We start from the raw sequence: 27586 nt of genomic DNA on the forward strand, positions 1-27586 counted from the left end.
TAATAATAATAATAATAATAATAATAATAATAATAATAATAATAATATCAATAATATTAATTCCTCACCTCGGAATGCCAGAAAAGGATGCTTTTTTTGGCTCTCCCTAGGCAACCCCTGAATTCCTAGCAAAAGCTGTATCAATTTGTCAATTTACATAATTGGAAAGAGAAGCATTACATTCAATTGGTAACATTCATCCAGCAGTCATTCCAAAGGAAATAATAGCCTGCCCTAGAAAAAGCTGTATCAATTTGCCAAGTTGCAACATTACATTCGGTTTGTAACATTCATTCCCAACCCAGCTGTCATTCCAAAGGAAAGAATATGTGCATAGAATAGACAGAGAAAAATAATTTTAAAAGAATACACATCAAAGGGAAAAGGTCCCTGATGGATAGGAGAGGCTTGTCTTGCTCTGCCCCCCCACCTGCCCTGAAATGACCCTTGCTCCTGCTCACCATCTATCTCTATATCTCTCTATCTATCTATCTCTCTATCTATCTCTCTATCGCCAAGAACATGCGCATTTTTTGCCAAAAATAATTTTTAAAAAATACACATCAAAGGGAAATTATCAGAAATAGAAGAGGCTGCTTCTGCTGCAGCTGGATTTCCCTACATGCCCCAGCATAGCCCCGCAACCCAATTCCCCCTGGAAATCCTCCTCCTCCTCCTCCTCCTCCTCGTCCTCCTCCTCCTCCTCCTTCCTTCAGACCTTCTCCTTCCTCGGGGATGCCCATTGACTCTTTCCCCCAGCTCCTTCATCCTCCTCCTCCTCTTTCATCACTTTCTCCATCCCCACCTCTCTCTGACAGCCCTCTGCAGCCCAAAAGTCACCCCTTTGCATCCAGATTCCCCTTTTTTTCCGGATCTTTCCTCCTCCTCCTCCCCCCTCCCTTCTGATGATAGGAGGGAATGCCCTGCCCTTTGCCCACCCTCTGACCTAAATCCCTCCCTCAATTTGCCCCGGTCATGATCGGGGGCAAGTTCATATTTCACAGAACCCGGGGTTTCTCAAAAGAAACGCTATTTGCGCCAATTTCTTTTAACCTGCTCTAAGGGGCATTTGCCATGGAATGGGTGTGCAAGCCTCTGATTCTCTTGTGGGGAATTTGGGGTGAATATGAACTTCATGTGCAAGAATCGATTTCAGAACCGGGGTAAATTGTAATGTGAATGGCCCAATTTCCATACTAGTTTAACTGAGAACTGCTGTATGTTAACATAGGCCTATGACTTCAGCATCATTATTGCCCTCCCTTTTTTGTCCTCTCCTGTTTGATTTTTAGCATCTTTGCCTGATGAAGAAACTACTGGAGCTTCAAAAGCTTACACCATGTATTTTGTGCAATTTGGTTTTCCCAATAAAGGTATTACTGTTTTTTGTGAATTTTGGATGTTATTGTACTGGGGGACAGTTTAGATTGTGGAGGTTATGCAAAGTGCTACTAAAAAGAGAGGTCACTGCCCTGGGGTAATTTACAATCTGAAACTCAACAGACAAGAGAAAGAGGTGGGGTGGGGTTGTTTCACCTTGAGTTTCATGTTTCATTAGCATGTGTCCTTAATTTTATTGCTCCATTATTAAGTATTATGCCATTCTTTTATTTTGTCTCTTTCTTTACATCATTGCTCAGTTTCTCAGCTTGATTTATTCCTCCCTGATGGGTAATATTTCTTTTGAATGCAATAATCTTTCTGAATGATTTGTAAAATATACTGTGAAAATGTTTAACTCAGAGTAATAAAAATGAAAATAAACCCGCATGTGCACACACTGAGTTCAGTGGCACTCTCCTACCACACACCTCACACAGTGGTGCTGATGGTAACCATCGGATTTAAATTGTGAATTTTTAATATGGATTGTTTTAGTGTATGTATATTTTATTTGTCCTTTTACGTTGATGTGCATTTTAGCTCATGTGTTTTAACTGATGTGGTGTGTTTGTTAATTGTTGTTCTCCACCTCGATCCATGGGGAGAGGAGGGTAATAAACAAATAAAATCATCATCATCACTAGCTGCTTTCCACATTTTCTGACACCTAGACCCAGGCAAAGGCAATCCCTGTGAACAAATCTTCCCAAGAACGCTCCACAACAGAGTCACTTTAGAGTCGCCATAAGTCAGAAACAAATTGGAAGCACACAACAACAACAAGGCATGGTGCATCTGAACATGCAAACGGCTCTTGGCTTCTCTCTCACAGACACACCCAGTACAAATTCTCTTTTGTGTAGAACATTGGGGTGAATTCTCCTTTGTGTGTCTGTGCTGCAGAATCTTTTAGCCTTGGATGAAATGGCAGGCATTGGTAGACAACTGTAAGCTACTCATGTCAAGAGTAGGACATGCTTTTAGTCTGTTATTTTGAGAAACATGGAGGGGAGAACATATCATTTTGCTATGGGACAGGGTGCCTGCCCAATGGCTGGGGGGAAAGACATTGCATATTATTCAGTCTCCCAGTTCTCTGCTTGAGGAATAAGGATACATATGGCAACATGGTGGACATATTTTTATGAACCTGAATGCTAAAGTTATTTTTATTTGTGTCTATGGACTGGTACAGATGGGCACAAAGTGGTGTGGTGCCGCCAATTCTACGGTTCCAGACTGCATAGCAACTGCATGGTCCGGAACCCTAGAACATGCCACTGCCATCATCATGGCAGCCTCCCATCCACACGGGAAGCACCATGATGACGTACGTGACATGCAGTGTCCACACGTTGCGCAGAGGAAGCGGCATCATAAGGCTGCATCGCAGCCCTTATGACGTCGCATGGAAGAAGCTGCTCTAGGCAGCTTCTTCCTGCCTGCAAATTGTTGATGCGGCAACTGCATGGCCGTGCCAATGATCCAGAGGTGAAAGGGGCGACCCCTTTCTCCTCCTTCATGTCGGGGTACAGTGGGCACATGAGGGGCAAGGGCACCCCTTTTCCAGGCCAAGGAGAAGCAGGAAAATGCTGGATTGGGACCACAGATTGACCATTACTGTGGCCCCATTCCAGCTCTTCCAGAGGTGGCACAAACCTGTCCCTTACAGAGCTGTCTGTACAGCCCCTATGTGCCCTTCTACACAGTAGTACTCCTGCACTGGCTGTCACCCAGTGTCAGGGAAGGGGCTTCTGTAAGCAAGGCTTGGGGGTGGGACTTCTGGTGAGTTTTTCTAACGTGCACGGTGTACAGTAGCATGCATGGGGTGGAGCAGCGCATGGGGGGCGACAGAAAAGCTTGCATGTGGGCAGCACATTCAGGAGGTTGGGGCAGCACATGCATAGTGCAGCACACACGCACGTGCATGGAGTGGTGCACGCAGGTGGCATGGGGGTAGTGGGGATGTTGACCAGGTTTCAGACACACACACATGGGGTGTCTGGCTTGATCTATTCTAGGATCCATTTGTTTGTCTTTTTGTCTGTCCATGGTATCCACAATACTCTTCCCCAGCACCACATCTCAAATGAATTGATTGTCTTCTTATCATCTTTCTTAACTGTCCAGCTCCCATATCCATACATGGTAATAGGTAATACAGTGGTTTGAATGATTCTAATTTTCATGCTCAGTTGTATATCTTTACATTTGAGGATCTTTTCTAATTTTTCCCTAGCTGCCCGCCACATTCCTAGTCTTCATACTGCCACACCCAAATCTGAACACTGTTAGGGGTGAAACAGACAGACCTGGTGGTGTGGCTGGGGCCTGCCACAATTAAGGCTGGATTGGGGCAGCAGCCAACAGATGTGTGGCTCCAATCCAGCTGCAGCAAACAGACATGTGGCCCCAATCCAGCCAATTTTTCACTGGCTCTGGAGCATGTGGAGTCTAAACTTCACGCCTCCAAGTCATCCCAAAGCTGCCCGTGGAGTGACTTAGACTTAGGGGCATGGTGTGTGTAAATGCCATGTCTCCAAGCTGGCTGAAGCTGCTGGTCTGTTCTGGCCCTTAGTTATATATGGTCTAGAATCTTTACAGAAGGAGACATTTCCTTCATCCTCAAACTTCCACAGAATATGCATGTGTGGCTCAGTGGTTAAGACGATGACTCTGACCATCGCAAGGTCAGCAGATAGGCAATTTGTGACTCAAGTGCCATGTGATGGAGTGAGCTCCCATCACTAGCCCCAGCTTCTGCCAACTTAGTTCAAAAGCATGTAAAAGTGCAAGTAGATAAATAGGTACCACTTTGGTGAGAAGGTAATAGCATTCTGTGCAATCATGCTAGACCACATAACCATGGAGTAGTCTTTGACAGTGCTGGCTCTCTTGGCTTAATAGTGGAGATGAGCACTGTCCCCTACAGACATGACCTTACACGCTTGTCAAAGGAAAAATCTTTACTTTTACTTAAGGAAGGGAGGCAATTGGAACATCAATTTCTTATTCACCTATAGGGTAACTACAGAAATTTGTTGTAGGAGATTATCAAATGCCTCTTTTCACCCGATCCAAGCAGAGGCTGGGCACAGGCTTAAACGTATCTTATCGCATGCCTCTGTGCCTGACACAGCCACATCATGTACCTGATCTGGTGTACATTTCAAAGAACTGGAAAGTACTGTTCTTCAAAAAGTATGCCAGGAGTCCATATTGGGTATGCAGTGCCACCGAGTTGGGGATGGAGATGTGTGATAAGATCTTTTTAAGTCTGTTTAAGCCTGTGCCTAGATCAGGCAAAAAGAGGCATGTGATAATCTCTATAGTAAACATGTTGCAGATTATACTAGAGGTGGGACTGATTAATTAAAAGAGATGTCACATATGATGAGCACATCCATACATACTGTGTGTGTGTGTGTGTGTGTGTGTGTGTGTGTGTGTGTGTATGTGTATACACACACACAAATCACAGGTGGAGCTCCTGCCTCATGGGCTATATGTCAGATGCCCTCATGGGAAGTGACTTGTTTAACAATGGAAATAAAGCCTCCTGCTGAATGAGAAATTGCCTCTGTACAACCACATTCACACCAGTTTCTCATCTTATTCATTCACAGCATCAAAGAACTCGGCTTTCTGCAAAGTTCCAGCCTTGGGGTCTGTAAGAATTGTAGAGTGTAATTTACTCTTTTAGGGGCAGCAAAGAGGGAAAGTCTGGTATCTCCCCAGAGGAAGATTTTTCCCTAGAGGGTCTTGAAACAGAATAAATCAAGTAAGCTGTGACATCTTTTAGAACTCACTCTACTGGCTTTTCCAGCTGAGAAAAGTAAGAATCTAGTGAATGGATGTGTATACACAATATACAGGAGAAAGAATTTTCCTTATTTAATTCACCATTATAAAAGCTTCCCATGCTGTGCGCATGAACACAGGAGTTCTCATGCTTTGTCATAGTCAGTCAGTTCTCCAGGCTGGTAAAAGAAGTGCAACTGAGATCCAACTGAATTAAACAATGGAGTTGTTATCAAACTAAGCAACATAAAGCAAAGTTGAGCACTACAGTGGGACCACAGGTGTCTTTAGGCTGGCCAAGTGCTGAAGGGTCAGATTTTTGTTTTGTTTTTAAAAAAATAAAGTTGGAAATACACGTTATGTGTATGTGAAACAGATTTATCTCTAAATAGTTTTAGATAATTCTAATTTTAAAATAGATTTTTAAATTAATTAATTAATTAATTATACAGCAAATATTATTAAATTATTAAATCATTCAAATATTAAAATTATTTAAAAATTCCGCTATCCATTACTAACAAATATATTTCCACAGTCCTCTGTGTGCCTTCAAGTCACCCGTCGATTTATGGTGGCCTGATTAATTTCATTGGGTTTTCTTAGGCAAGGAATACTCAGAGGGCTTTTTGCCAGTTGCTTCCTCTGAAAAAGAGCTTACAGCAACTGGTCATCACTGGGAGTTTCCCCAACAGGTACTAATCAGGACTGACCCTGTTTAGCTTCCAAGATCAGATGGGATCTGTGTTTTTAAGGTATTTAGGCTCTTTACCCAAATTTCTACTTGATTATTATTAAACTTATATTATGTATAGATTGATGAATCTTATATATACACAGAATGATTTTAATTAGTATGACATTGTCTAATGATACTGAACCAAAAAGAGCTACATTTACAATGATGATGACTTAGATAATCACTATCCCATTGACTTTAGTACATTTAGCATTTCTTGCCATTAACTATAATGCATTTATTGGTTTGCCACCATACTTAGTTATAAATTGCATTGTCAATGGATAACACTAAGGCTGTACCAAAAAAATAACCTGTGGCCCCATGCAGTCCCATGAGCCATTTTTTTGCTCATCCCTAATACAAGACAATCACAGTGGGTAGGGTGAGAATTGTTTGCTTGAATGCTCCATCATAGGATGAGCATCTAAATTAGGGCTGGCAAACTATTTCATTGCCAAGGCCTGCATTACTTATAAGGTTGAGTTTCCAATATTGTGCTTATAAAATTGTTGCCGGAGTGATCATGTATAGGATTTCCCGGCCATACTTTTTTCTGTTTTTTCATCTATTCTGTTGGTCATATTCAAAATATTCCAACTAAAATCTGTCAACAAATATGGGGGGGGGGGATGACCCACAAGTCGGAAATGCTCAATGCTCGTGTATATGCCTCATGCCACAGGAATGCCACAAGGCCACGGTGGCGGCAGAAATGCCAGCTTTTTGCCAGCTCAAAAAAGGAACAGCATTTTGCCACCTCTTTTTGTGCCAGCAAAAAGCTGGATTGGGGCCGCGACGTGCTGTTGCTGTGGCCCCAAACCAGCTTTCTCGCTGTTTCAGCCCTGAGTCGAGGTCTGAAAAATCTTGAATTATTTTTAATGTCTTCACTGTCTACTTTAAAGTGATGTGAATCATCTGTGGTCATGACTTCTATTTTCTTAATGGTCAACTATAAACTTTTCTTTGCACTTTCTTCCTTGATTTTCTTCAGTAATTATTCCAAATCTTTGCTGTTTTCTGTTACTAGTATGGTGTCACCTGCATATCTTACATTGTTGCTGTTCCTTCCTATTTTCATGCCTCCTTCCTCTTATTCTAATCTTGCTTTACCTATGATATGTTCAGTATACAAATTAAACAGACAGGGTGATAAAATGAAAGCTTGCTTGATCCCCATGCCATTTGGCAACCATTCCATTTCTCTGTATTCCCTGCTAACATAGGCCTGGCACAGACTGGCATAAAGTGATGGCCTGGGGCCGATTTTAGGGCTCAGGAGAGCGGAGCGTCTGCATGCTCCTGGGCCCTACTGTGCTGTCTGGGTGTCATCTTGGCATCCAAACGGTGCACGTGTCAGTGACATGCCTTGTGCGCTGCATCCAAACAGTGTGGCGCAGGAGAGGCATCATCATGGTGTGCAAGTGCGCCAAGAGTGCCCATTCTGTAGCACAAAAGGTAGCTCCTTTTCAGGGCTTCTTTTTGCTCAGTGCACAGGCCACAGCATGTGGTGCCGACCCTTTCTGCCCATGTATCTTGCCCTGAGAACAGTTATGCACCAGGACAATCAAATGTTGTGGCACACCAGTTTTTTGAAGCATGTTCCAGAGTTTTTCATGATCAGCACAATCAAAGGCTTTGCTATAATCTATAAATTGCAGGCTGCTTTCCTTCTGAAAGTCGTTGATGTGCTCCATTATCCAAGGTATGCTTGAAATATGATCTGTAGTATCTCTTCCTTTTCTGAATCCAGCCTGGACATCTGGCATTTCTCATTTCATATATGATAAACGTCTTTGTTGTAGAATTCTGAGCATCACTTTCCTTGCTTGGGAGATAAATGCAATGGTCCAGTGGTGACTGCAATAACTGGTGTCTCCTTTCTTGGGGATTGGGATGTTTATTGAGCAAAGCTGCCTGCTGTGTGGTAGGGTGGGTGGCATGACACCGGCTTCGGAGCAGTGTCAGAGCATATGGTATCTAAATGTCACATTCTGACAATGCCCCCAAGCCAGCACAAAGAGGCTGTCTGTTTTGCCCCTCAGTCATTAATCAGAATGGAGACTGCAGTCAAGGAATCAGAAGAATACTAAACTGCATCTGCATTGTGGAAATAATGCAGTTTGATGCCACTTTAAATGACATTCATTCATGGGGTCACCATAAGTTGAAGTCAACTTGACAACAATAAAAAACTGACGACAACAAAAAAACTCATGTTAGCTCACATTAGGAGACAAAGAAGCACTTTGCTCAAAACAGCTTTTATGGAAAAGAATAGGGAAAGCAATAGTTACGGGAATAGCTGGAATTCGCATTTAATGTATATTGATGATAATATCTTCAAAAATCTGCCCCAAATTCTTCTATGTGAGATGGAGCCTTAAATTCTCCTCTTGATAGCTAGCCACATTGAGTCATCAGTGATTACAACCCCTTTTATGTTTCTGGGCTATGGGTCCCAGAATGTGACTGGTCATGCTTGCTGGAGGATCCTGGGGGTAATTTTTACAAGCCCTGATCCCATTCCAGTTTAGATTACCACTCAGTGAATGGGACAGAGTCATGAAAAGCGCCAAAGGCACATAATTTACTTGCCTCCTGATCTCACTTTTGCACACAGTGAAGCTCCATATACAAATGTCTGCCTTTCTTGTCTCTGTGATCTTATGAAATCCTAAGAACATAATGCAAATAGGTGATGGATATAGTCCATCCGGTAGGGAAAATGGCAAGGATCCAAGAAAGCCTGCGATGTGTGATAAAGGAAACTGATTGCAACCATCAAATGTGTCATTCATCTTTCATGCTGGTCCATCAAACCCTAGCTTTTCTGAAATAAAAGATGAATACATATTTTCTTTGGCCCAAAGATATTTTAGCACATACACACCAACATCCTAGCAAGTGTGTGTGTGTGTGTGTGAAGATTCTCAAATGCCAGACCCTTTCCCCTCTTTGAGCAACTATAGGACAAATGCAAAAACTTTTCACAGAAAGGCCTTAATCCACCATCTGAAATCCACAGACGCATTAAGTCATTATTCAAATGAAAAAGCTGCCTTTGCCTATTAACATATTTTCATCAGCAAAAAATGCACTGATGGCGATAGAGGAATGATCTATGCCTTCCTATTTATATGGTAATTGACTGGTCAGGGAGTTTTGTCTGTTATTTTCATAGAACATGCTACATGTCAATTAAAATAATGTTTCAGCTATGGTCCTAATGAAACTTGCTATCGTTAAGAAATAATTTCATCTGTGTAAGCACTGATAGAAGAATAGGGAACACAGAAAGGCAAGTATTTTGTACAGATTTCATGTTGTCAGCTTTTCTCTTTATGTATGAAGCGCGGGTGGGAGTGGGACTCAAATTAGTACGTTTTCTTTGTAAAGTGCCCATCAAGTCCCTGCCCCTTCAATGTGGCTGTAAATAGGAATAAGAATGGTTCATGCCTTTGGCGGCCTTTGCATACTGAGAACATTTATTTTATTTAAAACACACACACAACCCAAACCCTCAAATCCAAGATATAATAGTTCAGTGGCTTGTGTTCTTTTGCTGTTGTCAATCAGGATTCTTTTCAAGAGGGAAAACATCTTTGGAGAGCAGATTTGCAAGTTAAATTCTGTCGTGTTCAAAGCTTTGTTTTAACTCATCATAACACGAGAGATGAAAAACCAGACCCAAACCTAATTAAAACGGGCACAGTTTTATCAGTGTTAGAGGAGGGAGGAGCATGGTTCCAGCATGACCATGAGTTGTTAAGTGTGGTATGGTTTATACAGGACAAGAATGATTTCTGGGGTACTCAGCCAGTTTTTCAGGGGGGAAAATAGGAGAGGTCACATTGCTCCTCCTCCTCCTCCTTTTCTCCCTGTTTTTTGAAAATCCATTTTGCTTTGAATTTTATCAATAATCAGACATCACACACACACACCTTCCAGTACCCTGTTGCCCAAAGGTAGTTAGAATTAACTTCCGGTGGGCCTTCCAGACTAACCTCTAGCTGAATTAAGCAAATTGATCCATTCATTCTTTCACTGCCTCTCTAGATAGTCTCTTGGAACAATTCGACCTGTGTTGATCCTTAGTTACAAAATTTGTAACTAAGTACACTGCACTGGGAATATTGTATTATACAGTGGACCCTTGTTATACACTGGGGTTTGGTTCCAAGATCCCCCATGTATAACAAAATCCGTGTATGCTCAAGTCCCATTAGATATAATGACATAGCAAAATGGTGTCCCTTCTAAAAAATGGAAAATCAAGGTAAATTTATACTTTTTTGGAACATTTTCAAACCGTGTATGCTTGAATCCGTGTATAAAAAATCCATGTATAAGAAGGGCCGACTGTATCTTGATGTTTATGTGCAATTTTAGCAGAAGGAGGGAAGGTTAAGGGACCAGGGAAATTTTACTATTGTCTGCATATCTCTTTTATTGGACTGTTGTTACCAGCCTAGATTCCGGAAGGGAGAGGTGGGATATAAATATATTATTATTATTATTATTATTATTATTATTATTATTATTATTATTATATTTTAATTTCATTTAAGGGAAGTGGTGGCTTAGTGATTAAGGTGTCAGTTCTGAAGATTGCAGGATAGCAGTTCGAGGCATGACTGCTGCATGGAGTGAGCTCCTGTCATTAATCCCAACTTCTGTCAACCTAGCAGTTCGAAAGCATGCAAATGCAAGTAGATAAATAGGTACCACTTCAGTGGGACAGTAACAGCATTCGGTGCACTCATGCTGGCCACATGACCACCAGATTCATCTTTGGACAATGCTGGCTCTTTGGCTTAGTAACGTAGATGAGTACCACCCCTACAGTCGGTTATGACTAGACATTCATTTAATTTCACTTAACACAAATGGACATAATTTCACTTAACACAAATGGACATAACACTGTGGTCTGGCCTTCCTCTAGTCTGGCCAATTCTGGTGCCTTCCTGGTGTTTTGCACTAGAACTCACAGAATTCCTGACTGCAGAAATGCTAACTGGTCTGATGGGAGCTGAAGTCAAAAACATCTGTCATGTTGGCAAAAATTGCTCTAGTTTGTGCCAAAATCTTTGCTTGCTTATGCTGGCCAAAAAGAAGATTAGAAAGCTAATTTGAAATTTTGTTTCTAACCTTTCAACAAGCACCCAATTTTCCACACGGAAAGGCTCCCCCCCCCCATTTTTTAAAAACAGCAATCATGAGTGTCAGTATTTAACGCATTGAACACCTATATGTCTTTTTTTTTATGCTCGTATTTTCCCAAAGACTGCCTACCATCACAGATGCATTTTCATCACTTGATTTATGGTTTGTCCAGAGTTTATTATGGTACTGTTGATAACTACATGAGGTGATATAAAATAATGTAGAGGTTCTATGTGTGGTGTAATATGTATGACAGCCACCATTTACACATGAAAATCACTACAGATGTTATAATCTTCTTAGAGATGCCTGCTTATGCATTTGTAAGAACTGAGGGCTTGCTATAGTTATGATTTTTCAGAAAAGAAGAAGAAATAAAATGGGTAATCTTTCTATGCACTATAACATAAGCTAAATGGACATATTTTGGATAAAGAGAGAACTTTAATCCAGAGTATGTTGCCTTTACAATCTGGCAAATCTGAAGTTGCATTTGGAAAATTAAGGCCCACTTAGTACTGCTTACTAAGCTATAACTCCATGCTATAGCATTATTTTTGAAAGAGATCAGAACAGTGTTGCCAGATTGAAAACTGGAGATGACTCTTGTGCCTCCTGCGGTTGTGCAGAAGAGGGAATTTATCAGGTGCTGCTTGTCACACAACTAGGTAACAAGCAACACCTGCTGAAATGCTGTCTTCGACACAACCATTAAAATTACAAAAGCCATCTACAGTTTTCTTTCTAGCAACCCTAGGTCCAAAATGAGGCATTGCTGTTGATTACATCTATCTATTTTTAACAAAATAAACCGCAACACTGTTTACTTATTGAAATGTTGGACAGTGGAACCCACTTCCTTGGAGTGTAGTGGAATCTCCTTCCTTAGAGGTCTTTAAACAGAGGCTGGATGGCCCTCTGTTGGGGATGCTTTGATTGAGAGTTCCTGCATGGCAGGGAGTTGGACTGGATGGCCCTTGTGGTCTCTTCCAACTCTATGGTGTGTTACAGACTGCCCAAAATGGGCGGTCTCATGCCACTGCGGTTGCTCTGCGAGGGAGCCGCAGCAGCCAAACCACGCGGCTCCCGCGTGGAGCAAAAAGAAGCCCCAAAATGGCGCTTCTTCTTGCACCCCGGATGGGATGCCACAAGGTGCTACTTGCACACTCGCTGCATCGTATCCAGGGTGCGACGTGCGGACGCTATGCGTCCGGCATGTAAAAATGGCGGCGCCCGTGTTTATAGGGTGCCTCCATTTTTACGCCCCCGTCACGTGCTAGGGGTGAGGCCGGTGTGGACGCTAGGTCCTTGGCCAACCCCTAGCACATAACAGGGCACCGCAAAGGCTCATTTGTAGCGGGCCTATGATTCCAATTTGGAGGATATTTTTCCAGAAATGATATTGGGCATTAGCATTTTTGTTTCTCCTCCCTTTCATTACCTTGCCTGATATTCTTGCTAAAAAAACAAAAACCTTCCATCTGTAGTGGGTGGCATGCAGGAGTGGATGTAAATGGCGTGAAAGACAATAACAACAACAAGAACAGAAGGAAGGAAAGGAAACCTGTAGTGGACTGCCTGATGATGCAGAGATGCAGGTAGGAAAAACAGGCCTCCACAGAGTGAGAAAGAGGAGTAGGGAACAATGGATGGATGAAAGGAAAGATAAAGGAGGAACAGAGGGAGGAAGGGAGGTTTAATGCTATATCCTCCCCCCCCCCCCCATATACACACTTTGCACCACGTTTTACAGGTGGCACAGGGAAGTAGATTTTGAAATCTGAGCCATGGAGCGTTTAATCCTCATGTCTTCTTGTTCACCACATTTCAATTTTGCTGATGGTATTTTTGCTGCAATTATCTGTATATTACCACCCGCCTTTCTACAAGTATTACATGGATAATGGGGAAGGGGTTGCAGATGGGGTTTGAGGTTTTTTTTTTGTCATTTTTGGGAGCTTAAGTGGACATTTCTTTGTTATTGGATTTATATCCATTGTTTGGGGGTTGGAGTCTTGGACTGGGAAGTAACCTACCTGCCCAATCAGTTGTGCTTAATTGCTCCAGCCTTTTATAATTGCTATCATGCCACCCAGGAAACTTTTTGTTTCCATCTGCTTTCCCATGTATGTGTATTTATTTATTTTTAATCTCACTCATTCCTATTTACTGAGTAGGTAGATGGGTGAGAAACAGGTTTTTGAAAAAATACCACCGTTTTTCTCTCTTTCTCATACTTAAAACAGAAACAGGGAGAAGGAATGCGATTATGGGTTGCATTTTTTATTTTTATTACAGCAAATTTCAATATGTAAATCTACAGCGCAGTATAAATAAACATAATAATAATAATAATAATAATAATAATGTAAAGTACATTTCAATATGAGCTTAGATAATAAATGTGTAATTTATTATCTAAATATAATAAATGCCCCCTTTTCAAAGTGATCATAATAAATATAAGGGTTTTGGCCCTTTTGTTTGTTTATTTGCTTACTTTTTGATGCAAACATAACAACACCATAGCACTTTCCAACTAACTTTCTGATCTCTAGTTTGCTCACTTCTGTGATTAATAGTGAGGAGGAGAAGTGACACACAGATTCAAAGGCCAGCACAAACCTAGCAGGGTGTCAGTGAAAGCAAATTGGTAATTGATGGAGATTCATACATTCAACTTTCACAGACTGTTAATAGGAACTGCAATCACAGCAAATTGGTTTTGCCACCAGCCAAAAATAATCTGCTAGTCTCAGCAACACAGCTCATTGAATTTCCTTCCACATGCTCAGGACCTCATGCCAAAAACAAGTGTACACATACCAGAAATAGTGGGTAGCAATTACAGCAAATGCTCAGCATTGCAAACCTCACTTACTCACTCTTAAATTATGCCTATTGTTAACGTTGCCAGCTTGGAGTTCTTGCAGGTCTTGTGTTGTGAAAAACTGAACACCTGGCAGACAATTAAAAGCTGCAGGTTTACCCAAAGGGGAATGTATTGATGAGAAAAGCTTCATTTGTTGAATTTCTGCCTGTTGGAAAACTCACACCCTAATTTAACTTTAATTTTTAATTTTTAATGGCCTGTTACAGACTGCCAAAATAAAGCTGCTTCGAGTCTCTTTGGAGCTATGCTATTTAAATGATGCATGGGTCCTAAGAGTCCGGAGGTCGTGCCAAAGCCACACTCCATTTCTAAGCACTGGAGTTCAGCATTGGTGCAGCTTCCGGATTCTTAGGATGCATGCATCATTTAAATAGCATACCTCCAAAGAGACCTGAAGCAGCTTTATTTTGGAAGTCTGTAACAAGCCAATGATTTTTTTTAAAGCCTAGGGACTCTCCTTTCTCCTCCCACTGAGCCACAACCTGTTCCTGCCAAAATTGAGAGTTCCTGCATGGCAGAATGGGGTTAGACTGGATGGCCCTTGTGTTCTCTTCCAACTCTATGATTCTATGACTCATTAAAAGGAAGAAGTTTGGGGAACAGTGATGGTACCCCCATCACCGTTACAGTCCCCTGGCGATGCCACTGCAAATAATCCTGGATTGTTGGTTTTTCCCTTCTTTGAAACAAGAGCCAGACTTGGACTTTCCTGAATTCTCACATCAGTAGCACTTGGGAATAAGTAGAATAAGACCATGCTCAGTGGGACATACATCCAATAAGTGTACAGATTACTATAGCCTTAGACTGAAGACATGGAACAGGAAGGTGCATGAAAGTGCTCTCAGTTTATCTTACAGACAGTACAGATCCTCAAGCAGAAGCTGCTCCATAAGTAGCTGTCAATGGGAAACCTCACATTATGAGCATTTGGCCTCTGGATGGCCCCCAGTCTGTGTTTCTATATAGAACACATGTTTTTTGTATGATTTTTCTAAACAACAAATATCAATCCACAAATCTCCAGCAGAGAATGTCTGTTTGATGGGAGTAGACACTACCGTTTCCTGAGACTCACCCACTGGAAGGAAAAACAAAAACACAATCGAGAAACAACAGTAGGATACAATTGCAGAATATCTTTGCTGCCAAGTCTGCTTTGTGATCTCTTCCTGCTGCCTGTTGATTTAGAGACATTTCCTCATTTATCACCAGCAGAGTGCTTTACACCCTGTTGAGAAGCAACTCGGGTTGTTTGTACAAGAACAGAAATGTAGCCAACAAATGATGGTTTTGTTTGGGGCCGTGTAAGTATAATACTGTATCAGTCATGGAGCAGTAATTTAAAAGCAAACACCATGGAAATAAAATAGCTTACACACACAATGAACTGGGCATCAGAGTTTGGGACTACCTTGTCTTCTCCTTGGAAATACCATATTACTCTGTTGCCAAGGCAGTGGGAAGAAAATCTTGGGGAAGAAGTAGAGTCTGCAAAGCCCCTGCAAAGGTGTTTGTCAGTCACTCTCTCTAGGGTATAACTATGGCTCACCAATCCTCAAGGTAGCTTCCTCCTTTAAAACTCTGACCACTCTTAACTTCTTAGAATCACCTTGTTATTTTATGGCAAAGGGAGGTCTTCTGAAGGAAGTGGTGGCAGATCTAAAAGTCTGGTCAATTAACATGTCAAAGCTCCATATCTGAGTGCTAAAAGTTCAAACAGTCTATTCGAGTGAGAAAGATGAAACAGCTGAAGACAACCTTTCCTTGGGGAAACGGTGCAAGTGGAAAGTGTAACTCTTCCTCTCAAACTACTGCTTTCCATCTTTGTGATTTGTGAGAGATTTGTGATTATTTTGGTCTAAAAGAAACACCATGGAATATCTTGATCCCACATTTTGCATGTGTGATACCGACTATGCTATGAGAAGCTACAGCAAGTTGCTTTTGCCTGAGCCTACAGGGAAGGACAGAATTCTGCTTGTTCTTCTATCTCCCCTGCTGAGTTCATTGTGTGCAAACTATGTTTGCACTTTGAACTCAGTTTGCAACAACTGAAGTAAGCTGAGGGCAAAGGGGAAAGTGGGATGAGGAGATAAGAAAAATGAGAGGATTCATCAGGACAGTGCCTGACAAACTGGGACTGAAGGGGTATGATGCTGTATGAAAATAAAACAGTAAAAGGGTATCCATCCCAGAGGCATGCAGTCTAATAAAATCTGGAAAGGTGATTTTCGTGGGGGGGGGGGGGAATAGATTCCCAGAATCACCCAGCCCACTTCTCTGAATGATGAGAAACCTGATGTATGTGTGTGCCTGCTTATTTAGGTATGGTTCTTTTGTGGTTGTCAGGTTGGAGATTACTTGACTTTTGTAATATTTGTATTTAAATGGTGTGCAAAGAGGTTGAGTATAAGTAGAGGCACAGTTTAAACAATCCAGCAAACAGTCCAGCAAACCATGAAATCCACTGCTTTCATGCCTGAACCTAAGAAGCAGCATCCTTGATACAGAGTCCCCCACTCCTCAAAAATTAGTCCGTTGCTGTTTATCTGTGTCTCCCAAAGTGGAACATGGTTTCCCCTTCTTTTTACAGATATCTAGATTACACCAGCCTTGACTGGGAGCAGAGGAAGGTCTATTTTGGCTCCATTCAGAGTAGAAATGTTGTCATTAGCTCCCATGGAAACATATCTTCCAAATATCCAGGGGCCGTAATACTCCTTTGTCAAGTCCCAAACTCCAGCTAGGTATTATCTTAAGGCAAACTGCACTTATAATTCTGTTCAAAGAAATCTGATTTTCAAGCCCATTATGGTATCACCTTACAGCAGCAGCTCTTGGTAAAAATGCCAAGAAATCAGAATTGCTTCTATTGAGATAACGGAAGAACACTTTTATGAACCTAATTCAGCATACATACTATGCCAGTGATACTGGATTTTGTAATTGGGCTAATTTACAGAATTCTTAGAATTCAATGTTAAAGCTTTACTGGAATTGTACCACTTCAGAGTGTGAACTATTTGATGTTGCCTGGAAGGAAAACTAAGCTAAATCTTTATTTCCAACATGCAAATTCTCTATGTACACCAATGTTGTTTTTTACTGGACAACTGTGCAGATACGCAACATCTTCGTTCCTAAAATCAAAAGCTCTACAGTCCAGAAAGACCTTGATTGAAAATGGATTCTGCTGATTCTATAAATTGGTCCTACCAATTGTTTTTAAGTAGACAACTGCTATGTGAGTGAGTTTCACTCTGGCATCACATTGCTGCCTGCCCACTGCCTTTACTTGGCACAATGGTGCATTCCAGTGGCCAGTATGGATAGTAGCACTGTGCTGTTTCTTGTTTAGGAGTACTATGACAAATATTTGGGGTGAAGGTTTCTGAAAAGGTCTCTCTCCAAGGCAGGATTCCAAGATAGACTGAATGAAAGGGAAATGAAGATGCCCATTAGATGCTGATAGTTCAGGCGCAGAGAAAATGCAGTTGGTAATTGTAATCAATAGGCATTAGCATTTTAAAAGCCTCCATTTTCCAGTGCTTCAATTAGCTGAAACTGAAACAGGAAATTATGGAAACATGGCAGATTGGAGAGCAAATGAATATGGGGAGGCAGCAAAAAATGGGACAGGGTAGATTTTTCTTCGTCTCCCATAGTAAACACAGGGGAATTTTATATCCAAAACAGAACCATCACCAAGATATTAAAGACAATTTACATTACAAGGCAGTTGAGACAGACTTGTCATGAGAAGACTCTGAATCATAGAATCATAAAGTTGGAAGAGACCTCAAGGGCCTTCTGGTCCAACCCCCTGCCATGCAGGAACACACAATGAAAGCATCCCAGAGAGATGGCCATCCAGTCTCTGTTGAAAAACCTCCAAAGAAGGAGACTCCACCACTCTCCGAGGCAGCATATTCCACTGTTGAACAACTCTGACCATCAGGAAGTTCTTCCCAGTATTTAGGTGGAATCTCTTTTGCTGTCGCTTGAATGCTAGCCTCTGAAGCAGAGGCTGGGCAGGGTTTTCAAACAGAAACATTTTGTGAGGATTCAAGGATGTACCTGTGTTAGTCTAGGTCAGAAAAAAAAGTTTCTTGGTACTTTAAAGCCAAATACATTTTATTAGGCATGATCTTTCATTGGCTACATCCTACTTCATCTGATGCATGATTTCAGAATTCAGTTAACTTTAAAATTATTCCAGAAGATCCCTACAATTATACTGCATGGGTTCATGCCTGGCATTTTTTTTTATATTACCTTAAGACTATTATTTCTGGCCTAGAAAGTGGTATGTGAGGGAAAGAAAGTAAAAAGGAAACAGACTGCATGTGCTTTGAGGGTTTTACCCACAGCAAAGATCCTGTGGGAGAGTGCCGTTTTGTCTTCTCAGAGAAGCAGCAAGATCTTGAGTCAATGTAGCAGTTAGAACCTGGATCAGTAATGAGGGGCTAAATTGAGCTACGTCCGTCCTCTTCCAGTCTTGTTCAATGATCACATTTGTTTTTACTCTGCTTCCTTCTGATCATCCCCACCCAATGTGTTGTGTGATCTTTATTTAAATGAATGGCGCCCATTCATTCCCTCTTCTCTGCCTGATCATTCACTTTCTCGCTCATGTAGCAATCTCGCACACTCCCTCCTTTCATTCCACCATACATACATTGCCTGCATAATGGGACGAGGGAATGCACACACTCCAGTCACTTAAATACAAACAAAGATGACACAATACTGAGTGGATGGATTGGGAAGAATAAAAAATATGTAAGAGACACCAGGCTTGCCAGACCCAACCAGTCCTGCCCAACAAAGACTCCTGCTCTTAACTCCACACTGAAGCCACCTTACGGGACTGGAGAGACACAGAAAAATTCATATTTTTAGATGTTTGGGGTAAAAGGTGACTTCTTAAATCAGATTAAAGCTCTCTGAACCACATTCCCTGCAAATTCACAGCAACGTCTGTGTGAATTGCCAAAAATGTTGTGTGCTTGCTGTGAGGTAAGGCTGGTTTTCTTGTTTTGGCCCTAGATGTAGAATAAAGGCAACACTTCTGTTAGGTCAGCAGATACCATTATGCCAACAAAGTATCACAATGGAAGACCAATGGGAGAGATACATGACTTTTCAAAAACCCAAATTCTCAAACTTGAAGTAGTGCACACTCAGTATAGTTAAAGCCAGAATTGCTTCAATCTCTATGTATAAATTTTCAGTGAGCACCTCTGGCACAAACAAAATGCTCTTTCTGGTTGTGCTTCATGAGAAGAAGCTGGAGATTTTAAGAACTATATTTATCAAAATTATCTTGCATCTTCTGTAAAAAAACAACAACAACACACCACTCAGGCTTCCAAGCATGTTATGTATCACACTGTTTATTTTTTCAAACTTCAACTTGAATCAGTAAAAGGTGTTTCAATGTACTCAGAAAAAGTAACAAATGGTCACTAGAAATCATCAGATGCTGCTTTTTACAGTTAAAACAAAAACATTGTTTGAATCATAAGGAAGTGTTTCCATTCAAAGCGCAATCCTGGCATTTATGTGTGCTTGGAACTCCTGAAAAATGAAGGGACAAGAGAGATGCTCAAGGGGCTCCAAGATCAAGGTTGGAAATATGTGTACTGCTGAACAATATTTGACAAAGGAAACAGTGCCTTGTTCAGGAATTTAAATAGACAGTAAGAAGCATTCTTAGATGTGTGTGTGTGTATTGTGGTGCGTGTCTGGTGCTGTTTCACACATGCATGCATGTTCACTACACAATGACTGCAATATTAATGGTGATTTGTGAACGTGACTGGGCTATCAAGATTAAGCACCATAAATATATCATTGCATACCACATCAAACTTAATGGCCACAAGGCAATTAAAGTCTGCCTATGTCCCAATAAAACCCAGAAGGCTCATGTTAATCAGAACTAACTTGTCTCTCTGATTTCAATGCAACTTACAAGGAACTAATTCCTTTGTGGCTTTTGAGGGGTCATGTTAAGCCATCAAGGATGTCATTGGGAATTAAGTAATCCAGTGACAACCCCCCCCCCATTTGTTCATTCATTGTGTCTGATCCGTCATGGCACTATGTTCTATTCATCCTGCTTGCTTGCACCACAGATGGGCAACCATGATGATTAATTCCACTACTGCAGCAGTGGTATGGATTTCTACCATACCCCAATAGTTCTGATTTTCCTGAAACTGTTCCTTACATTTTGTGTTTATGCTGAGCTACCCAACTGGGAACACTGAATGCTTTCAGGCAGGCATGTTCTCATGCCCAGGTCATATGCTTCTATTCAGAATGAAATCCTCGTCCATCTGCCTGTGTCCAGCACTACACTGATAACACACTTGTTTTCAGGAAGCATGTGGACTAAAGTGAATTACTTTCTAAACTAGTCATATGCCATCAGTTAGTTGCATGTGGCTCTACCTATTGATTAGAGCTGCAGTGTGGAACTCAGTCCTTTGGAAAGTGTTCCAGTGCCATGTAGGTAACATATAATTCAATCCTAAGGGCAGAACAATAGGATGGGGAAAGAACCACAGTGGCCAAGCTTTGAGGCAAGTGTGTCACAAACCTAATGTCCACTAGAAAACATGTGCAGGATTCCCAGAATTTTGCCTCTAGTCTGTTGAGCCTGGGAGGAGGCATCTGTATAGCTGGAGAACAGGTGAGCTCATCTACTCCAAACTCCTGCTGGCTGTGCCCCATGCCTCAATTCGAGCTCTGATGGAACTGAGTATCGCTTTCAATGGACTTGGCTTGCAGTTCATACAACCTGGCAAAACACCACTGTAGTAAACAGAGGAGGCACTTCCCAACAACTAAGATTCAGTGGTAATTACCATTATCCACACCATGGTTATCCCCCCACCCTATGTTCCTCTCATGTCACTCTGAGTCTTAGGAATGTATTCTTTTATCTGAATTTCCAATTGCTCAAGAATTTCAGATGAGCCTCCCAAATCATTCACATAAAAGATGTGCTGCCAAATTCCAAAAGCCACATTCCTAAACCCAAACTGGAATGTTTGTCTAGAGTCCTTCAGACAATGCTCTGCCTGCTCACATCCACATTATACCCAGATGAACTGGAGCAGCTCTGGCCAAAATCAATGAAAATCCCATCAGAATCTGATTCAATAGACTCCAAGATCTGGTCCACGATATTTTCAGGGCTGGCGGTTGGGGCTATGGCGATCAAGTCTGAGTCCCTGGACAACTCATATGCCCTGCTTTGGTCATCTCTTGGGTAGAAGAGTCCTTTTTGTTGTTCCACAGCACCGAGGTGGTTTGAACACTGAGCTGAGCCTGCAGAAAGGCGCTCTGACTCTCCTGACTGTGAGCTCTTCGTGGTGACCATAGAGCTCTTGGAACCATTGTCTGTGATGGTTGTGAGATTGGAGTAGCCCTGCACTTCTGTGCAGGAAGTCATTTCAGACACAGAGTGCCTTCGAATGCCCGTGCCATTGGGAGGTGCTCCCTCAGTTTCATACTCGGCTACTGGAGTCAGCAAGGGATTGTTGTAACTTTTGGATCTCACTACAGGATTTTTGGCAAGAATGTCCCCAGATTTAGAGCGGCGAAAGTAACGCTTCTCTGTTAACAAATAGAAAGAATAATTAAATGCTTCACATACATTAGAGGATCATCTCTCTGTTCATTAGGGAACTTTCTATTATCAAAATCAGTTTTTTCAATGGATTATTTTCTCTTACAATGTATCAGTTCATTCCTATCTTCCTAGAAGGAACTTATATAGGACTTACAATGGTCTTTTATCCAGAAATTGGTTATCAGCCATACCCTTTTGACTTCAAGAATAGGAAAGAATTAGCCAGATTTACCGCTGGAATTCTTTTTCAGAATGGCCACAGGGTGGCACCAGTTTTATGCTGTAAATACTTTTTGGAAGTGGGACGGTTTCTAAAAAATGACTGGCTTTCTAAACATAGAGGCCACTTCAAATAACAAGACTGAGCATGATACCCAACTCTTTCCCCCCCTCTAAATATTCTAAGCAAACAAACACAGGTTGAGTATTCCTATCTGAAATGCTTGGGTCTAGAAGTATTTTGAGTTTTGGATTTTTTTTTTTAATATTTGTATATACATAATGAGATATTCTGGAGTTGGGATCCAAGTATAAATATAAAATTAATGTATGTTTCATATTGTGATTTGCACTGTGGCCCTTCTGAAATCTGCCCAATGACTAAAACAACATATCCTGAAGAACCCACTTCTTGCTCTTCATAGACTGTGCAGGTGTTGCAGTGCCACCTCGATGTGTTCCTCTGTTTATATCCTTGGTGTTGGTTATTTGGGGCATAACTATTTGTGTTCATCCTAAAGGCTGGATGGATGAGGGAGTAGAGTGAGTGCTTCCAGGATAGTGTTTCTTGCCTTTCACCAGGGGATGGTTTCTTTTACAGTACGTACATTGATCTGTGGATAAGTTGGCTCAGTTTTTTGGGGATCAATGTTTGGATTGGTAGACTTATACATGGATATATACAATATTCAGACTACTATTTCCCCTTGAAACTATGAGAGCAGAAAACAGGAAGCTGATTAATGTCGCTGCCCCCAACTTGGTTCTGAGTTCACAGAGTGAGGTTTAAAAAAATGCAATATACATTTACCATAGATTAGCCTTAGAGTTTACTGGAAAAGGAGTCACAAGAGCAGATGCACTTTGCTCACCCTCTCTTTATTATACACCATTAGCCAAATAAAATCTCCTGGATAAGATGAACTTGGGTTATTGAAGACACATTTTCAGCTGGCAAAAGCTCATTACTGAAATAACTACTATGTCTGCAAATAAAAAATATGATCTTAGACATTTGTATTCACTTACCTAAAATGCACGAAGAGTGTGTGATAGGCCCATCACTGGAGTATAAGCCATATGTGCCCAAATAGGGGGAAACAACCTTCTGTAACAGGACTTCCAGTTTTAAATAGTCTTCAGTTACTCCTTTTGATTCATGAACCCCCTGAAAAAAAAAGAATAAAAAACACACTTCCTTAAAAAAAAACCAATAATATTTCAGGATCAAGTTATTCAAGTTAAAACAGGAGTGGACTTCTTCCAAAGCAGAAGGTCACACTGCCACTCTCCTGGTCTCAATTCACAACTGTACCCTGCTGGTGCATAGCCAATTTTGCTGTAATAATGTCCAATTTCAGTGGTGCGGTCATAGCAAAACAACAAAAACAATGATGATACAGGATTTCCTTTGAAAAAAAATGTGCAGGCAACATATGCTTTGGTTTAAACTAGAATTGTGCTTCCAGAAGGCTTCAGAGAATACAATTATGCTTTAAAACAAGGTGGCAGCTCCCCATGTACTATGTTTCCTGAGGAAATTGAGAGGTTTCTAGAGCCACAGTACCAAATTAAGTGGCTTCTCACATTAGTGTAAAACAACGCACTGGCTCAAGTAGTTAAGATGCTGACTCTGTTGATTGCAAGATTGGCAGGTTGGCAGTTTGAGACCTGGGTGCTGCATGATGAGGTGAGCTCCTGTCACTAGTCCCAGCTTCTGCCAACCTACCAGTTCAAAAACATTCAAATACAAGTAGATAGATAGGTAACACTTCAGCGTTCGGTGCAGTCATGCTGGCCATATGACCACCAGAGCAGTCCTCTGACAATGCTGGCTCTTTGGCTTAGAAATGGAGATGAGCACCACCCCCTACAGTTGTTTACGACTAGATATTCATGTCAAGAAACAACCTTTACTTTTTACCTTTATACTTCACTTATCTATCAAATATAACTGTTGGCTTAACATGAAACATATATAATGACTTGACTGAAATGCAACAGGGCTCAAATCAGGAGAGGTTTGCTCCTGCAGTTACTGACTATGTATATGGCTCCTATTGCCCAGAGGGATGAACTGCAAGCCTTCTTCACACAACAGTACGGAATTTGCCTGGTCAGTGAATATCAATAAGTTAAATCCCACATGCTTCACAATATGGTGCTTCACTTCCTATGCTGGAAAACACGACCTAGTGAAGTAATGATATTGTCTGTCTGCACTGACAAACGAATGCTCTTTCACCAGTCCTGCTACTGTCTACCTGCTGCCCAGCTGCTTCAGATATTTGCTGTTCTCCCTCAGGCTTGAGGACAACACATGAATGTTCGGCTTCAAGGAGCTCCTTCCCTTCTGAAAAAACCTTCTCTTAAAAACTGGCTCTTCTCATTCATCAAAACATCAGAATTTACACTAAATGCATAGGATATGTTGGCCTACTGCAGTGATTCCCAAACTTTGATCCTCCAGATGTTTTGGACTTCAGCTTCCAGAAGTCCTGACTGTTGGCCAAGCTGGCTGGAGCTTATGGAAGTTGAAGTCCAAAATGCCTGAAGGAGCAAAGTTTGGGAATCACTGGTCTATTGCATCAGTACAAATTGCTCACAGTCTGAGGCTACTTCATATGGAGTAAACACTTACTACAGAGCACATAGAGGTCACTACCTTCTTCAGCTCTACTTCGCAGCATGTAGATAAGTCCATGCTTCAGCCCTATTGCCCAGTGTGTAGCAGCCAGACCCACAGCCCTCAAGTGCTGGAAATACTGCATTACACCCATGGTCCATTAGGTGCCACTGCAATGCAAGACTTATACTTGCAGAGATTAGGAAGACAAAGTTATAGCCCAGAGGTCTTGCTGGGAGAATGAAGAATTGGTAGCTGATTAGTATGCTAAAGCAGAAACAGCTAAGAACTGTGGCTTCTTCAAGTCCGACAAGTTTTATTTAGCAGAAAATTTCATGGGCTGCAGTTCACTTGAATAAGTCATATTGCGTCTGATGAAGTGGGCTGCAGTCCCCAAAAGCTTATGCCAGACATAACTGGTTATGTCTTTGAAGACACTTTGTTGTCTTGTCCCAGAAATCTTGTTTACAGTCATAACTTACAACAGCAAAATGGCCTGCTAGTGGGTTTGCTTTATTTACACAGCAACATCTTAAGGAAATCATCATCCAGCCATTATGGTTGCCCTTGTGAGAAAAAAATATGAGACATACATACACAAAAAGCCTGTTTTTTCTCTGTCATGGGAATAAATCATTCTTTAGCTCAAGGGTGACTGCAGGCCACTTGTGTCTCACCCCAGCTGTTTTATGATTCCCAGCCCTCGCAATAAAAAAACAACAACTCTTTTTTTGCCTCAAAGTGCCCTAGAATACTCTCTATGAGGTATGTGCATGCGTGGGATTTTCCACATACTTGTCCCCCCATCCATTAGGCTCAACTCTCTCCTCAGACCCCTCCAAAGACTGCACCCAGCAAGCTTTAAAAGCCTGTTTTTCTCTGCAGTCTCTCTCAAAATGACAACAGGAAACAAAACATCACTTTCTGTTGCCATTTTGAGAGGGTCTACAGAACAAAAGGAAGGTTATTTGGGGTGTATTCTGGAAACCTGTGAGGATGAGGTGTTTTTGCATTTTCACACCTTGGGGTCTTTCAGCATGGTTTGGCCATCCACACAAATAGCACCTATGTTTTTTTTTAATGGGTGGGGGACAGTGGGGAGAACTGGTGAGGGTTTGACAGGCCACAAAACATCCAGGGGCTGCATATGGCCAATCAGCTGCATTTTCCCCACCACTGCTGTAAGTAGTTTTATTTACATTGTGATAAGCCACTTTGAAATGACCCCCCTGTCCTCCTTTATATCATGGATCTTATGCATGAACCCATTTGCTAACTATCAGGAAAACATCAAGAAAACATTACAAGAAACACGAGAGAAAGCCTAAAACACTAGAGCAGTCTTCCTCAATTCTTTTTTTTTTTGGGGGGGGGGGGCTACTACTCCCTTTCATCTTGGGTGCCAATCCTAGTGCCCCCCACCCCCAGTGCATTTGTGTTATATTAGGTTTAGTGCAAATTCAAAACAACCAATCTTGGATGCAGTTCCATTTGCACTCAGTCACCAAGCAACTGGCTAAGCAGTGAACCAGAAATTTCTTGCTTGCGCCAGCCTTGTACAAAGCAATCATTTTGACTGCTGTTTGACTGGCTGCTCGATTGCTGCTCCCTTTGTGTCCTATCATCCTGGAAGCAGCAACTGAGCAGCTGGCCGAGCAGAGACTGAGAAGCCTCTCACCCGTGCCAGCCTTGCAGCATAGGCCAGTGCGGACAAGGGGCCTCTTGGTTGCTGCTCAGTTGCTGCTTCCAGGGTGACCAGGTGCAAGGGAGAAGCTTCTCCCTAGAGAGGAGGAACTCTCAATCCTTCATTGGGACAGAGGTAGGTGCAGCTGGTAAGTGTCTAGGGGATTTACAGAGGCCACATGCTCTGGACTGGAGACATGTGGGTTGGAAAGGAAGAGATTTTAACTACAGGAGCCACTCTAAGACTAAGGACTTTCTCCAAGAATTGACCACAGATACTCCTTCCCCAGAGACATGTCCTCCACACACAGCTTGACGTGTCCACTCACCCATAAAAAATTGTTTCTTCTGCTACCTCTTCTCTTAGCCTGTCTGATGAGAGAAATCAGGAACAGCAGTGCAACTCCAACCTGCTAGCCATGCCCCAGCAAAGGCCACAAAGCAGATTATCACACAGAGGCTTATCGTCATTAAAATGCCACTAAATCATCCTAAAGCGCGATGGTGTGATCACCAGTCATGCTTGTCCCCTGTGATTAAATTGTCATGGAGGTGTCCCCTCGACTCTCTCGTCATTAAAGGGTTTGCGGAGCAACCATTTCTCCAATAACGGAAGTTATTCTTGAGAGAGAAACCACAGAATACTGAAGGCTAGAAAGACTACCATGTCTGAGTTTTAATTAGAGATAAACCAGAGAGTACAGTGAACTGATACATCAAAAGACAATGGAACCTTTAGTGCTCTGCCATTTTCTACTTAATGTTATCCTTGAGAAAGAAATCACCCAAACTGGGATGGCTGGACTGGGAGCAGTCCATTTAGGTTCCAAAAGAAAAAAAGGTGCAATGTGGACAAGGCAACTGGGGTGAGGGAATGACAACTAGGGTGGCAGCAGGGATGTAGGTTGCCAATGTATGTGATATTAACCATCCTCAGTTAGAGGTGGTTATTGTAACACAAGAGGCTTAATTCTTGGTCCATTTGGATTATGATCAAAAGTGGATTTTCACTCACATTACCAATGGCTCTCTCTAGGTTTCACTTCTGCATTAAGAATGATCAGAATTTCACATAAACACTGGACACAAGACACTCAAGCATCTTTGATCTGCTTTTTAATGAAGCTATTCAGAGATCTTACTTTAAAGTCCTTCATCAATCCCAATCTCATTTCACTTTGAGAAATTAGGCTTCCTTAAGAATGTAATATATGCCCATCTAATTTTTTTCAAGGGCTGTGGTGTAGAACATTTCTCAAACTCATATGGTGTATATAAAAAGGAATTTTTTATCCAGGAACTGGCAAAAAACATAGGCCCATGTTCTCCCTTGAAAATGGAGCGCAATGAACAGTGAGGCTGGTGTAAGAAGCCAACAAGCAAGTCTCAAGCCAAAGAAAATCTCTGCTTGTGATTTGTTACAGA

General features: G+C 41.7%; 1 protein-coding gene across 5 annotated transcripts in view; it reads right to left on the reverse strand.

The window, feature by feature from the left end:
- Positions 1-27586, reverse strand: part of LOC121930729 (proline-rich protein 5-like) — a 181528-nt gene that overhangs the window by 51050 nt on the left and 102892 nt on the right. For 4 of the 5 annotated variants that reach the window (XM_042467474.1, XM_042467473.1, XM_042467472.1 and 1 more), the window contains 2 exons: positions 22882-23020; positions 19365-21617 (listed from right to left, as the gene is read on the reverse strand). In XM_042467474.1, coding sequence (XP_042323408.1) covers positions 21064-21617; positions 22882-23020 — 693 coding nt within the window. In that variant the 3' untranslated portion in view covers positions 19365-21063. Of the gene's footprint in view, positions 1-19364; positions 21618-22881; positions 23021-27586 lie in introns of those variants that run through there. The other variant, XM_042467475.1, reaches the window with a different exon arrangement.

Source organism: Sceloporus undulatus, chromosome 5, assembly GCF_019175285.1.
Source record: "Sceloporus undulatus isolate JIND9_A2432 ecotype Alabama chromosome 5, SceUnd_v1.1, whole genome shotgun sequence".
Lineage (NCBI taxonomy): Eukaryota > Metazoa > Chordata > Lepidosauria > Squamata > Phrynosomatidae > Sceloporus > Sceloporus undulatus.